At 41.0% G+C, this 15,975-nt stretch overlaps 1 protein-coding gene across 3 annotated transcripts in view; it reads right to left on the bottom strand.

The window, feature by feature from the left end:
- The window catches only part of LOC132395769 (AT-rich interactive domain-containing protein 2-like), a 334,560-nt gene that overhangs the window by 269,283 nt on the left and 49,302 nt on the right, over window positions 1–15,975 (bottom strand). The window contains exon 1 of one of the 3 annotated variants that reach the window (XM_059972776.1): window positions 1,642–1,725. The exons of the other annotated variants lie outside the window; for them this stretch is intronic. Coding sequence (XP_059828759.1) covers window positions 1,642–1,710 — 69 coding nt within the window. The 5' untranslated portion in view covers window positions 1,711–1,725. Of the gene's footprint in view, window positions 1–1,641; window positions 1,726–15,975 lie in introns of those variants that run through there. 3 annotated transcript variants of the gene reach the window in all.

A 15,975-nucleotide genomic window follows, 5' to 3' on the forward strand; every position in this document is an offset into this window, starting at 1 on the left:
GAGCTTTGAGGCACCTAATGACTACAATCACAAAAGTTTCAGTATTTTTATGTAGTGCTAAATAGGGCACTGTTTAAGAATTAAATGCAAACCTGCAAGACAATGTGAAAATAAATCAGTAATTACAGAGTCCAAGCTTCATCAAAACAAACAAAGCAACTAATTTAACCATCCAATATTAATAAGAAAAATAAGCACCCAAAATGAATATCATGACATTTTCAGCTCATAATTTCACCCATTTAAACCCAGATCCAGCAACTTCATCCCACCATCTAGCACAAAATCAAGCCATTCTGGTGACTATTGGAGGAGTTTTCTAAAAGTTGAGTCTTGTTGGCCACTGGCACTATGATTAGATTTTAGAACAGGAAACAAAACTCTGCCTGTGTTCTCTTTTATTTCCACCACATAGGCTGGCTAGTGAAAAGATTACTCTCTAGCCAAGATCTAAACCTAAAATCTTCATTCATTGGCATTGTTTCAGCAAGGAACCAAACTGCTATTTTGGTTGTCAAATGAGGCATGGGTGGGCATCACAGATTGCTATGGAAACAGCACAGATACAGTACAGGAGAACAAAGATTGTTTTCCAAGGATAGACTATACTTATAATCGCAGCATACAAAAAGCTGGAGGAACTCGGAGGACCAGGCAGCATCCATGGAGGAAAATGATTACTGCATTCCTAGATCCAGTTCAAACCAAATCATAAAGTGGTTGGCTTCATCAACAACAACGATGAGATGGCATACAGAAGGAGGTAGAATGGTGGGAGCACAACAACTTGAGTCTCAGTATGGCAAAACCAAAGAGATGGTTGTGGACTTCATGAAGTTGCAGGCTGACAACATCTCATGACAAATAAACAGTTCTTCCGTGCAGCAAGTTTCTGGGAGTGTACATAACAAACAATTTCACCTGGCCCATCAACACCACCTCTTTAATCAAGAAGGTACAACAGCATCTCCACTTCTGGAAGAGATTGAACTGAGCGAGGTTTCCCCCACCACTTCCTAACCAATTTTTACAGGGGCATCATTGTGAGTGTCCCTACCAGCTGCATTACCATCTGTTATGAGAATTGCGAGGCATCTGACCACAAGGCCCTACAAAGGATTGCAAGGACTGCTAAGAGGATTATAGGTTCTCTCTTCAACTCAACCAAGATACTTATCAAGAGCACTGCGTACACAAGGCTCTTAGTATTGTCAATGATCCCTCTGATCTGTCCAACAGTATCTTTGACCCCCCTACCATCAGGAAAGAGGTTCTGTGGCCTGAGGACAAGTACTGTTAGGATGGGAAACAGCTCCTTCCCTCAGGCTGTGAAACAAATGAACTCCCTGCCACCACCAAAGTCTAATCACATATGAAGCGCCAGTAGCATTATACTGTTTACTTTTTAACTTGTGTTGTAAATGCACCTTATTATTTGTTAATTTATTTATAGTAATATTGTGAGTTACATTACTATGTTGTTTTATTTGGCGGTATACATGTGCACAGTAGAGTGAACATAAATGTGAACTCGAACGAAGTGGACACCACCTGCCCCATTCAAAATACTGCTCTGGGTTCTCTTCATACCAATATCAATCTAAATTTCATCTGTATTTCCTGCCATAAATACTACCTGACCTGCTGAATTCCTGCAGTCTTCTGCGTATTGCTCCAGATTCCAGCATGTACGGTCTCCTGTGTCTCCATTGTGCTTTTAATTGGTGCCTTAATTATGACCAGAACTCCTGCAAGAATTATGGGTAACCCTGAAAGGGACGACAAGTATTGCTCTTTAACTTTTAAAACAACTTCTGTCCTTCAATAGAAAAAGGAAATTACATTGTCCATTTGCGGACAATTTTCATAAATATCAGTCAGCTTTGAATATAGAATCACGGTCATAAAAAGATTAGGCACAGAAGCAGGCCACAAGTCTACCAAATGCAAACCAACTAAACTGTCATTTACAGTAGTCTTCAACAAACTAATTTATTTATTTTCCTGGCATACTCATCAACTCTCCCCAGATCATACCCTTCATCAACCTCCAATCAACACATCAACAATGGCGGAAGCTCATGTCATCAGAGTGAGTGTGCTGTCTTTACGACAGTTATTTAGTTTATAATATTTTTGCTTAGTAATTCATTCGATAGTATTTTCTAGTTAGAATTAGAAGTGTTTAAAGTATATTCATTGCATGTAAAATATATCGGCATGCGATGACGTCACATCCGGTTTCGCCGCGTCTTGTGGGAAAGTACCGGTTTGAAATTAGCGCGAGGGTGGGGGCTTACCACGAGGCACACCTGAGCAGAAGTTGTTTTGCAGGCATGAGAAATCACAGCGAGAGCAACGCTGTAAGTTAATAGATAATCGATATATTGAACTAAGATGTTAATGCCGATCCTGTTAGAAGTAACGACAGTCGATAATGTTTATGCTTTCGTTAGTTAAAGAGTTGCGGATAGTTTGCATGGAAGTGTATTTAAAGTAGTCAATGGAGCAGGTAAACTCTCCCTGTATACTGCACCTTAGTGTAATGTAGTTATAGTCACCTTTGCAAGTATTTACACTTGAAATGTGATATTAAGGAAGGAACAAATACTGTATCAATCTTGTATTGTTTTATCAACAGTTTTCACCATATGTTAATGTGAAGAGTGAACAGTAAATGGTTAATCTTACTGCGATCTGGTTCTTATTAACTGTGGTTTATCTCGACGTTTAATTCGGCGTTCGTTACACGCGAAGGAGAACGTTACAGTGAGAATATGCCAACTCCAAACAGGTTGCACTTGAGATCAGTAATGAACACAGATCTCGGTTTCTGTGTGGCAAAAGCCTTTTAGTTGTTCCATTCTGCCACCCACCAATATAATGAATGACTGAGCATGCTGAACACCCAGGGATAAAGGATTCCAGGAGTAATGAAACCTTTATCATCTCTGTCTTAAATGGCCGAACCCACAGAAACACAGAAAACCTGCAGCATGGTCAAGGCCCTTCGGCCCACAATGCTGCACCGAACATGTACTTATTTTAGAAATTACATTGAGTTACCCATAGCCTCTACTTTTCTAAGCTTCATGTACCTATTCAGGAGTCTCTTAAAAGACCCTATTTTATCCCCCCATATCTGAAAACTATGTTTCCTAGTTGTAGAAATACTTGCCATATTATTTCTGCATCATTTTTAAGTCAACCCATCACAAACTGTCAAATTTCAGTAAAATTGCCACATTTACATGTAAGTTATGAGTAAAGGCCCCCTCCTATGTTTTGTTTCCTGGGACAACAACTTCAATCCCAGGATCAATCTAGTTACTCAGTATTGCATCACCTGTGCTAACTTTCTGTTTTAATATACCATCTGCTTTAATACAACCAGATCCCAATTCTAACAATGATTTTAAGAAAAAAATTCTCAGTTGCTACTCTCCTTGCCAAATCTCTTACTGATTGAGAAAGTGATAAATGGGAGAGCAATGACTATAACCAGTCTGCAATGCTCTATATTCTGCTACTTCCCACTTCACTTTGGAACGAGGTTTGTATGTTATGGTGTTCTTTAACAAAGACATCAAAAAGATCTGAAGGCCTATTTACTCCATCCAATCTCTATCATTTTTAAATTCAAGTTCAGTTTATTGTCATTCAACCTTACATATGTATACCGCCAATGAAACAACGTTCCTCTAGACCAAGGTGCACAACACAGTACATATAATTCACACACTTAACAGAAAGTAATACTACCGCAAATAATAAAGTGCATAGACAAGTTGAAATATAAACTAGAACACTTATGGCTCTTCATATGTCATGAAACCTGGGTGGTTGCAGGAAGTTCAGCTGTCTTATAGCCTGAGGGAAGATGATGCTTACCATCCTAACAGTTCTTGTCCTAATGGTACAGTACACTTGATGGAAAGGTGTCAAAGAGATCGTTGAACAGATGGGAGGGATCACTGAGAATGCTAAGGACCCTGCATATACAGCACACCCGATAAATATCTTTAATGGTAAATGGTCGATCACAGGCTGAATTGAGGTGCTGAGGTCCCAGCCCGAGAGTGCATCAAACCAAATGAACCCAATGTATGGTCGGTGATTTAGGCATCAGGCCAGATTGAAAAGGACAGGCTATTGGGGCCCAAGACGAGGTACAGGCCGGTTCAGACTCTTCTCAAGGTTTAGTTGGCTCTGTGCTAAACTATGGGTCTCTTCTGAACTTCAGTTCAGAACTCTATTTGCTTATGGTTTTTAAGATGTTGGAAAAGATTTGGAGCTCAGGTTGAGGATGTTGTTGATAAGTGGCTCACCAAGCTGGCTTTATAGCTTGCAGAGGTTTTGTTGGTCTATCGGTCACTTCCAATACATTTTTGATTTCTACGATCATTTGACATCACAGTAGCACAACCTACAGCCACACTACGCCAATATTTATCAAGAATAAAAGATTGCCTACCCACGACATACAAACACTATATACAAAATTCCATGCGCCAACTGCGACAAGCATTATGTTGGCCAGACTGGTAGGAAGCCATCAACAAGGGTACATGAACACCAAAGGGCTGTGATCATGATCAACCTTCTCTTGTATCTATACATGGTGACTGTGAAACACATCAATTCAATTGGACCAACTTCATTGTCCTAAGCCAAGCTCGTCAACAACAACCGAGAATTCTTAAAGGCTTTGTTCTCCACATAGAATTCTATCAACAAGCATGTCAAAATGAACCCAGTCTACATCCCACTTCAGCATCAAGTCATCGATCCAGAGCCAAAAGCCAATTCACACCTGATTACACATGTCAATCAATGAGGACGATGTTAATCCTACATAATGCTCGACTAACACAGACTGGACAACAATAATCTCCTAATTGGATTTTAATGAACCAATTGCAGATTACATAATCGGTAACCAATAGAAATGGCACATATACCCACGCACACAAACAGCTAATCACAGGACACATAAAAGTTGACAATCACCAAGATAATCACCAAGATGATCACCAACATTTCATTCAAAATTGTACTGATGATATTGCCTAGTGGGGTCTGACCAGGGTCCTATACAGCTGTGATAATAACAACCGTGAACTCCCGAGGCAGCCAGAGAGGTCTACACAGCAGCACAAGGCACTCCAGAGCTGGGTAACAAAATGATTGGAGGGCATGCACATTCCACCGGTCGCACCAAACATTATTGACCATGAAGCAATAATAGTCAATTTCTCCACCTCCATTACTCTTACCAGAGAGGTTACCTGTCCACCTGGAACAGGGAGAACCCAGAGGGCTCGATGGTGTGATTCCGTATCTCCTTCATTAACAAGACTCCACGAAGCACAAAACATTACCTTGCTTTGTTTCCTGCTGATAGGAGAATCTGGCTCTCAGCTTGCACAGCTTGTTGTCCAGGGACTAAACATTAGCCAGGAGTATCCTAGGGAGTGGCGGCCGATTAGCACACAGTCTTAATCTCACCAGGATGCCAGCCATTCTCCCTCACCTCCAGCGCCGCTTCCAAGGTAGCGACAGTGTAATAAATGAGTCTCCCATGGATTGCGTAAGCAGGGGTTCCCAGTGTAGAAAAGGCAGTAAGCTGTGGGTAAATGCCATCTTCCCGATGTTCAGAACAGTCAATCTAAAAAATCTAGTGTGACTAGCAGCTACTTGAACAAGAAATTGCAGACACTAGCAGTACACTGTAAAGTTGGTTGGAGCTCACGACACGGCCACCGTACACATCCCCATCTTTTCAATGAGTTTTTTTTTAATTTTTATTGGTTTTTGTTATGAGCAACGTGTTTTTTTTCTCTGCACATTCGATGGTCTTATATATGAGATTTTTTGGGTTTGTTTGTTTCATGGCTGCCTGTTAGGAGACAAATCTCAAGGTTGAATAATGTGCATATACAAACTCCATTTCCAGAAAAGTTGGGATATTTTCCAAAATGCAATAAAAACAAAAATCTGTGATATGTTAATTCACATGAACCCTTATTTAACTGACAAAAGTACAAAGAAAAGATTTTCAATAGTTTTACTGACCAACTTAATTGTATTTTGTAAATATACACAAATTTAGAATTTGATGGCTGCAACACACTCAACAAAAGTTGGGACAGAGTTAAAATAAGATTGAAAAGTGCACAGAATATTCAAGTAACACCGGTTTGGAAGACTCCACATTAAGCAGGCTAATTGGTAGCAAGTGAGGTATCATGACTGGGTATAAAAGTAGCATCCATCAAAGGCTCAGTCTTTGCAAGCAAGGATAGGTCGTGGCTCACACCTTTGTGCCAAAATTTGTGAGAGAATTGTTAGTCAGTTCAAAAGGAACATTTCCCAATGCAAGATTGCAGAGAATTTAGGTCTTCAACATCTACAGTACATAATATTGTGAAAAGATTCAGAGACATCTCAGTGCGTAAAGGGCAAGTTCGGAAACCACTGTTGAATGCACGTGATCTTCGAGCCCTCAGGCGGCACTGCCTAAGAAACTGTCATGCTACTGTGACAATTATAGCCACCTGGGCTCAGGAGTACTTCGGAAAACCATTGTCACTTAACACAGTCCGTCACTGCATCCAGAAATGCAACTTGAAACTGTATTATGCAAGGAAGAAGTCATATATCAACTCTATGCAGAAACACCGGCGGGTTCTCTGGGCCCGAGCTCATCTCAGATGGACCAAAAGACTGTGGAACCGTGCGCTGTGGTCCAGATGAGTCCACATTTCAGCTAGTTTTCGGGAAAAAATGGGCGTCAAGTTCTCCATGCCAAAGATGAAAACGACCATCCTGATTGTTATCAGCAAAAGGTGCAAAAGCCAGCATCTGTGATGGTATGGGGGTGCATCAGTGCCCACGGCATGGGCGAGTTGCATGTATGTGAAGGTACCATTGACTCTGATGCGTATATTAGGAAAATAGAGAAACATATGTTGCCGTCAGGGCGACGTCTCTTCCCGGGACGTCCATGCTTATTTCAGCAGGACAATGCCAGACCACATTCTGCATGGGCTACAACAGCATGGCTTTGTAGACACAGAGTGTGTGTGCTTGACTAGCTTGCTGCCAGTCCGAACTATCTCCTATTGAAAGTGTATGGCGCATCATGAAGAGGAGAATCAGACAACGGAGACTACAGACCGTTGAGCAGCTGAAGTCTTATATCAAGCAAGAATGGACAAAATTTCCAATTGCAAATCTACTACAGTTAGTATCCTCAGCTCCAAAACGATTAAAAAGTGTTATTAAAAGGAAAGGTGATGTAACACAATGGTAAACATGCCTCTGTCCCAACTTTTGTTGAGTGTGTTGCAGCCATCAAATTCTAAATTTGTGTATATTTACAAAATACAATTAAGTTGGTCAGTAAAACTATTGAAAATCTTTTCTTTGTACTTTTGTCAGTTAAATAAGGGTTCACGTGAATTAACATATCACAGATTTTTGTTTTTATTGCATTTTGGAAAATATCCCAACTTTTCTGGAAATGGGGTTTGTACTTTGATAATAAGAGTTCTTGGATATTTTAATGGATGGAAGAGAGACATTTTTCAATCCAGGTTATTGTTCAACTGCAGAGTCAGTTATAACCTCTGTAACATTTCATCATATGCCTTTTGAAAATTCAGATACATCCCATCCACTGACTCTCTCTCAACTATCCTGTTGGGCCTTTTTTGGAAGCAATACATTCCACATCCAGTTTATTCTTCTCCTTGGAGGCCAAGGATGACTGTAAACTTGAACTAGGACTCAAGAGAATCCAGGGCACTAAAGGGATATTTAAAAGATAACAGACAATTTATTTAGATAACTTAGACCCCAATAATGCCACTGGACATCTAATTAACACTGAGAAAATTCCAAAAACTTGCAAGCATCAAAAAGACTTTACTCTTATCACTGTCTTAAATGTTCAAGCCTTTCAAGAATGCTTCCCAGTTCTAGTTTCCCTTAACAAGAGGAGACTGTGCATTCACCCTGTCAAAATCCCTCAAGATCTTGTTTTACTTGCATTGCACATTGCAAGGATACATCACGTATGTTTTAACTACTTAATTGTTGACTCTTTTTATGTATCTTGAAGTTTGTTATTGCAGATAGACTATTGCTTGAATTCACATCCACTCTATCTCGGCCTTTCAATGTTCGATAGGTTTCAATGAGATCCTCCCTCTTTCGTCAAAACTCCAGTGGGTACAGGCCCGGAGCCATTAAACACTCTCCCCAAGTTAAATCTTTCATTTCAGGGATCATTTCAAGCAATAGTCTATCCACAATTACAAACTGCAAGAAAATAAGAGTCAACTGAAGTTATACAGGATATGACTTAGAGCAATTGTAATAAACCTTTTCCAAAATCGCAAGAGTAAGCCAAAAGTAAAAACAATTCTTTTGCAATAGAATCTGTGCTATTGAAAATTCTATTTGATTTTACATAAATTTGAATTCATTTACTTCATATACACTTTCATATTATTAGTTGCCATCAGCAAGCATTAGATATCTCTGAAAATATGGAATCAAGAATGTATGAAATCACAAACACGAGACTCTGCTGATGCTGAAAATCTTGAGCTTCTACTACCTGACTTGCTGAGTTCATCCAGCATTTTGATAGTTCTATAAAATCATGGCTTTACATTAGCTACTAAAAATACATTAAAATGAAAAAGCAGCTTCCTTCCCCAAGCAATGTCTACAGAGTTCATCGTAATTATGTTAAAAATCAAGAAAGTTTAATTTGTTCAATGAAAAGTCTGAGAACTGTCTATTCAGAGTAATGCGGAAGCTTTCAGTTCATCACTCTGCCTCTCTAACCCTTCCAAGTTGAAGCTCTCTATACAAATATTCAAAACAAAAGGTGTTTGGGTAATAGCCTTGAAGGTGGCATTAAGTTTATATCATACAATAGAAAATAGGTGCAAAAGTAGACCATTCGGCCCTTCAAACCTGCACCACCATTTTGAGATCATGGCTGATCATCTACTATCAATACCCTTGTCCCCATATCCCTTGATTCCCCTATCCATAAGATACCTATCTAGCTCCTTCTTGAAAGCATCCAGAGAATTGGCCTCCACTGCCTTCCAGGCCCCCACAACTCTCTGGGAGAAGAAGTTTTTCCTTAACTCTGTCCTAAATGACCTACCCCTTATTCTCAAACCATGCCCTCTGGTACTGGACTCTCCCAGCATCTGGAACATATTTCCTGCCTCTATCTTGTCCAATCCCTTAATAATCTTATATGTTGCAATCAGATCCCCTCTCAATCTCCTTAATTCCAGCGTGTACAAGCCCAGTCTCTCTAACCTCTCTGCGTAAGATAGATCGGACATCCCAGGAATTAACCTTGTGAATCTACACTGCACTTCCTCTACAGCCAGGATGTCCTTCCTTAACCCTGGAGGCCAAAACTGTACACAATACTCCAGGTGTGGTCTCACCAGGGCCCTGTACAAATGCAAAAGGATTTCCTTGCTCTTGTACTCAATTCCCTTTGTAATAAAGGCCAACATTCCATTAGCCTTCTTCACTGCCTGCTGCACTTGCTCGTTCACCTTCAGTGGCTGATGAACAAGGACTCCTAGATCTCTTTGTATTTCTCCCTTACCTAACACTACACCATTCAGATAATAATCTGCCTTCCTGTTCTTACTCCCAAAGTGGATAACCTCACACTTATTCACATTAAACGTTATCTGCCAAGTATCTGCCCACTCACTCAGCCTACCCAAGTCACCCTGAATTCTCCTAACATCCTCATCACGTCACACTGCCACCCAGCTTAGTATCATCAGCAAACTTGCTGATGTTATTCTCAAAGCCTTCATCTAAATCGTTGACGTAAATCGTAAACAGCTGTGGTCCCAATGCCGAGCCCTGTGGCACCCCACTAGTCACCACCTGCCATTCCGAGAAACACCCATTCACTGCTAACCAGTTTTCTATCCATGTCAGTATCTTCCCCCCCCCCCCCCACCCAATGCCATGAGCTCTGATTTTACCCAGCAATCTCCTATGTGGGACCTTATCAAATGCCTTCTGAAAATCGAGTTACACTACATCCACTGGATCTCCCTTGTCTAACTTCCTGGTTACATCCTCGAAAAACTCCAACAGATTAGTCAAGCATGATTTGCCTTTGGTAAATCCATGCTGGCTCGGCCCAATCCTATTACTGCTATCTAGATATGCCACTATTTCATCTTTAATAATGGACTCTCGCATCTTCCCCACTACTGATGTTAGTCTGACAGGACGATAGTTCTCTGTTTTTTCCCTCCCTCCTTTCTTAAAAAGTGGGATAACATTAGCCATTCTCCAATCCTCAGAAACTGATCCTGAATCTCAGGAACATTGGAAAATGATTACCAATGCATCCGCAATTTCCAGAGCCACCTCCTTTAGCACCCTAGAATGCAGACCATCTGGACCTGGGGACTTCAGTCCCATCAGTCTACTCATCACCGTTTCTTTCCTAATGTCAATCTGTTTCATTTCCTCTGTTACCCTATGTCCTTGGCCCATCCATACATCTGGGAGATTGCTTGCGTCTTCTCTAGTGAAGACAGATCTAAAGTACTTATTAAGTTCTTCTGCCATTTCTCTGTTTCCTATAACAATTTCACCCAATTCATTCTTCAAGGGCCCAACATTGTCCTTAATAATCTTCTTTCTCTTCACATACCCAAAAAAGCTTTTGCTATCCTCCTTTATATTCCTGGCTAGCTTGCGTTCATACCTCATTTTTTCTCCCCGTATTGCCTCTTTAGTTAAGTTCTGTTGTTCCTTAAAAATTTCCCAATCATCTGTCCTCCCATTCACCTTAGCTCTGTCATACTTACTTTTTTTTTTAAAATGCTGTGCAATCTCTGACTTCCTTTGTCAACCACTGTGGCCCCTTTCCTCTCTTTGAATCCTTCCTTCTCCGGGGGATGAACTGATTTTGCACCTTGTGCATTATTCCCAAGAATACCTGCCATTGCTGCTCCACTGTCTTTTCTGCTAGGATATCCGTCCATTTAACTTTGGCCAGCTCCTCCCTCATGGCTCCATAGTCTCCTCTGTTCAACTGCAACACTGACACCTCCGATCTGCCCTTATCCTTCTCAAATTGCAGATAAAAACTTATCATATTATGGTCACAACCTCCTAATGGCTCCTTTAGTTCAAGATCGCTTATCAAATCCTGTTCATTACACAACACTAAATCCAGAATAGCCTTGTCCCTGGTCCAGTCTCTCATACAAGCTGTTCCAAGAATGCATCCCGTAGGCACTCTACAAACTCCCTATCCTGGGGTCCAGCACCAACCTGATTCTCCCAGTTCACCTGCATGTTGAAATCCCCCATAACTACTGCGACATTACCTTTGCCATATGCCAATGTTAACTCCCTATTCAATTTGCACCCAATATCCATGCTACTGTTTGGTGGCCTGTACACAACATCCATTAGGGTCTTTTTGCTCTTACTGTTCCTCAGTTCTATCCACACAGACTCTACTTCTCCTGATCCTATGTCCCCCCCTTGCAAAGGACTGAATCTCATTCCTCACCAACAGGGCCACCCCACCCCCTCTGCCCACATTTCTGTCCCTACGATAGCATGTATACCCTTGTACATTCATTTCCCAGGTCTGATCTCCCTGCAGCCATGTCTCCGTTAGCCCAACAACATCACAGTTACCCATTCGCACCTGAGCTTCAAGCTCATCCGCCTTATTTCTGACACTGTGCATTCAGATATAGAATTTTCAGGCCACTTCTCCTCTCTCTGTTTAAATCGCTGCCTATTGTGCTTAACCCAGCTCCCCGAACTCCCATCGGGCTATACGCCCCTTGAATTTTGTTGTCCTTCCTAAATTTACTTATTCTTTCTGCACATTTAACTCCATGTTCCGTCAGACCATCCCTCTGTACATGTGTCCTCCTTATCACTTGTTCCGCCTCACCTTTCTCTACTACACACTTAATATTCTGGAACCGTGTAGTCCCCACCTGTCCTTTATTCTTCATCTCGCTATCCTCTCTCGCATCCTGGATCCCTGCCCCCTGCAAATTTAGTTTAAACCCCCCCCCCCCCCACAAAGAAGCACTAGCAAACTTTCCTGCAAGAATGTTCATACTGCTCCAGTTCAGGTGTAAACCGTCCTGTCGGAACAGATCCCACCTTCCCTGGAACAAAGCCGAATTTTCTAAAAACCTGTAGCTCTCCCTCCTGCACCATCCTCTCAGCCACGTATTAATCTGTATAATCCTTCTGTTCCTTGCCTCATTCGTACGTGGCACAGGTAGTAATCCTGAGATTGTTACCCTGGAGGTCCTGCCCTTCAGCTTCGCACCTAACTCCCTGAACTACCTACGCAGGACCCCGTCACTCATCCAACCCACGTCATTGGTCCCTACATGGACCACATCTGGGTTCTTACCCTCCCTCTCGAGAATAACCTGCACTCAATCTGAGATGTCCTGGACCCCGGCACCAGGAAGGCAACATACCATCCGAGACTCCCGATCTTCCCCACAAAATCTCCTATCTGCCCCCCTGACTATAGGATCCCCTATCACTACTGCTCTCTTCTCTTCCCTCCTCCCCTTCCTAGTCGAGGGTCCAACCTCAGTGCCAGAGACAGGACCACTGCAACTTATTCCTGGTAGGTCATCCCCACCAACAGTATCCAAAACGGTATACTTATTGTTGATGGGAATGGCCACAGGGGTGCTCTGCTCTCTCTGTCTGCTCCCCCTTCCTCTCTTGACTGTCACCCATTTGCCTACCTCCTGTCTTTTAGGTGTGATTACCTCCCAATAACTCTCATCTATCTCTGCCTCTGCCTCCCGGATGATCCGTAGTTCATCCAGCTCCTGCTCCAATTCCCTAACTCGGTCTGATAGGACCTGCAGCTGGATGCACCTTTTGCAGGTGTGGTCATCAGGGACAACTGTGTTGACCCTGACCTCCCACATACTGCATACGGAGCACACCACTGCTCTAACTGTCTCCCCCATTACCTGATCCCAGATTAGTCAGAATAAATGAAAAAAGTACCTACTGACCTTACCTTTTTTACCTCAGCAAGCACGTACTCAGCTTCACTGATTTCCTCTCACTGAAGTCCCCTTGCGCCAAAGCCCGCTGAGCCAAAGCCCAGCACTCTGCTCCTGCGCACTCCGCTGCCCGCTCCTAAAAGTGGGCCTCTTTTTCAACCCCGCTCTTGCCGCTGACGTCACCCATTGATGTCATACATTAAAAGAAGAGGCCAAACAGACAAAACCACCCAAATAACTCAAGACATAACTGATTAGGTGGCCTATATTTTGAGCTTTGTTTTGGAATTAGAAGGTACTGCAAATGATCCCTGGACCTTTCACTCAACCACAGAAAGTCAACTAAGATTCCCTGATCTTCTTTGGTCACTCTCTGTGGAAATACAGCATACAATATCCCTAGGATACAAGGACTATAGATGACAGAAAAAAGCTCTATGTAGTCATTCACCCCTGTTTCAAGCATGCTTGGCATAGTAACCTGTGCATGTTTGGCAAATGGATTCCCCACTTGCACTGCAACTAAAATAATTCATCTTCCAATGATCTGAACATGTTAGAGAGATTAAATGAAAAATTGCAGACTAACTCCATCAGTGTAATATTCCTCAGGAATCAGAATCAACAATTAATTCTAATAAGTTCCATTGTCAGATTCGGTCTAATGTTATTAATGTTAATCTAGGATTCATGAGGATAGTTGTGATCCATTCTTATTTAAGAAGAATGGTTTGTCCACTGAGAAATCCAATTAGTCTCAGTATGGTCAGATTGATCTGTCATGTAGTGATCCCACAATACTAAAAACTTAAGTTTTACAATGTTCTATCAGGACTACATTAAATAGCAAATAATACCCAATCATGAGACTATTCCCTCTGATTGATTACCCAGATACTTCTGACATCAAAAAAGGATTTTAAATATATAAAGCATATGGTTCCAAATTTGTGGTGAATACAAGTTTCCCCCGCTATCTGAAGGCAGAGCATTCCATTGAAACCGTTTGTAAGCCGAAATGTCGTAAAGCAAAGAAGCAATTACCGTTAATTTATATGGGAAAGATTTTTGAGCATTTCCAGATCAAAGACCTAACAAATCATACCAAATAACACATAAAACCTAAAATAACACGAACATATAGTAAAAGCAGGAATGATATGATAAATATACAAGTCTATATAAAGTAGAAATACTGTATGTACGGTGTAGTTTCACTTAATCAGAATGGGCACATACACGCCTGGGCACGTACATGCGTGCGCACACAACTGACTGCATAAGGCTTCACTATCATGGTAGTCTTTCTCGGGGTAAACACACACATATAAAGCGGGTGTCTTTTTTTCGTAAAAGCGAAAATCCTCTTTGGTTAGCAAAAACAGTTACTAACGTCGGTCTTCCGTAACAGCAAGCTGTCGTAAACCCAACGTTCAAAAAATGGGGGCCACCTATAGTACTACTGAAGCTTATGTCATTTAAAAACTTCATTACATTGAAAGCTTCACATATGGTCCAACGGTGCTGCTACATATGGCCAGCTTTCCCACTGTTATTAAAGCCAGTTTCATACAAATCTGAGTTAAATAGATCACAATAGGTTGAAGAATGATTTAGTTTTTTCTAAAATGTATATTTATTGGAATGTTATCAATCTGAAATCAGTAGGAATATCGTGATCCACATATTGAAAAAAATTGATACAAGGAAATCTTTAAAAGTAAAACTAATTATTTCCAAATAGGTGTATATATCAACATCACATCCTTTGCCCTTAAAACCTGTAATAACATAGACAGCACAATATGTTCACAGGAAATCCACTAAGTGTAATTCTTGATGGTATTTTTATTGCATTAATTTGCTAAGATTTTAAGCTTGAAGCAAGCTCAACACTCTGGAAGTTATTAATAAATTCTTAGCATGGCTCTGGAAGTGATAAGCATTTTCCATAGGTACATTCCTAGACCATAATAAACATCTTAATATTACAATCTTTTATTACCTTAATTAATAAAAGATGTTGCAGTCACTATTAAGGATAAAGGTACTTAGAAGACCATGATAAATTAGGCCAAAGTCAGCATGGTTTCCCTAAAGGGAAATTTTACTTGACAATCTTTAAGGAAATAACAGGCAGAAAGACAAAGGAGAGTCAGTGGATGTTTTAGAAGTTGCTGCATGTAAGGCTACTTAAAAAGATAAAAGTCCATGGTACTACAAGAAAGATACTAGCAGGTATAGGGCATTAGCTGATTAGCAGGAAGCAAAGAGGCAGAATAAAGGATACCTGTTCTGGTTGGCTGCTAGTGACAAGTGGTGTTCCACAGGAGTCAGTATTGGGATTGCTTCTTCTCACATTATGTGTCAATGATTTGGATGATGGAATTGATGGCTTTGTGGTCAAGATTAGAGAAGATACAAAGGTAGGTAGAGGGGCAGGTAACCTGCAGAAGGGCTTGGACAGATTGGGAGCATGGGCAAAGAAGTGGCAGATGGAATACAATGGAAGGAAGTATATGATCATGCACTTCGGTTGAATGAAAAAAGGCATGGAATTTTTTCTAAATGGGAAAAAACTTCAAAACTCAGGAGGTGCAAAGAGATTTGGGAGTCCTTCTACAGGATTCCCTAAAGGTTAACTTGCAGGTTAAGTTGGTGGTAAGGAAGACAATTGCAATGTTAGTATTTATTTCAAGATGACTAGAATACAAAACCAAGGATGTAATTCTGAGCCTTAAATTTTTCTGGGAATTAAAGGATTAAATTATGAGCATTTGAAGGTTCTAGATCTGTAAATGCTGAAGTTTAGAAGAAAGAAGGCAGTCTTATTGAAACCTATTGAATATTGAAAGACCTAGATAGAGTGGATGTGGAGAGGATG

The sequence above is a fragment of the Hypanus sabinus genome, chromosome 6 (assembly GCF_030144855.1).
Source record: "Hypanus sabinus isolate sHypSab1 chromosome 6, sHypSab1.hap1, whole genome shotgun sequence".
Lineage (NCBI taxonomy): Eukaryota > Metazoa > Chordata > Chondrichthyes > Myliobatiformes > Dasyatidae > Hypanus > Hypanus sabinus.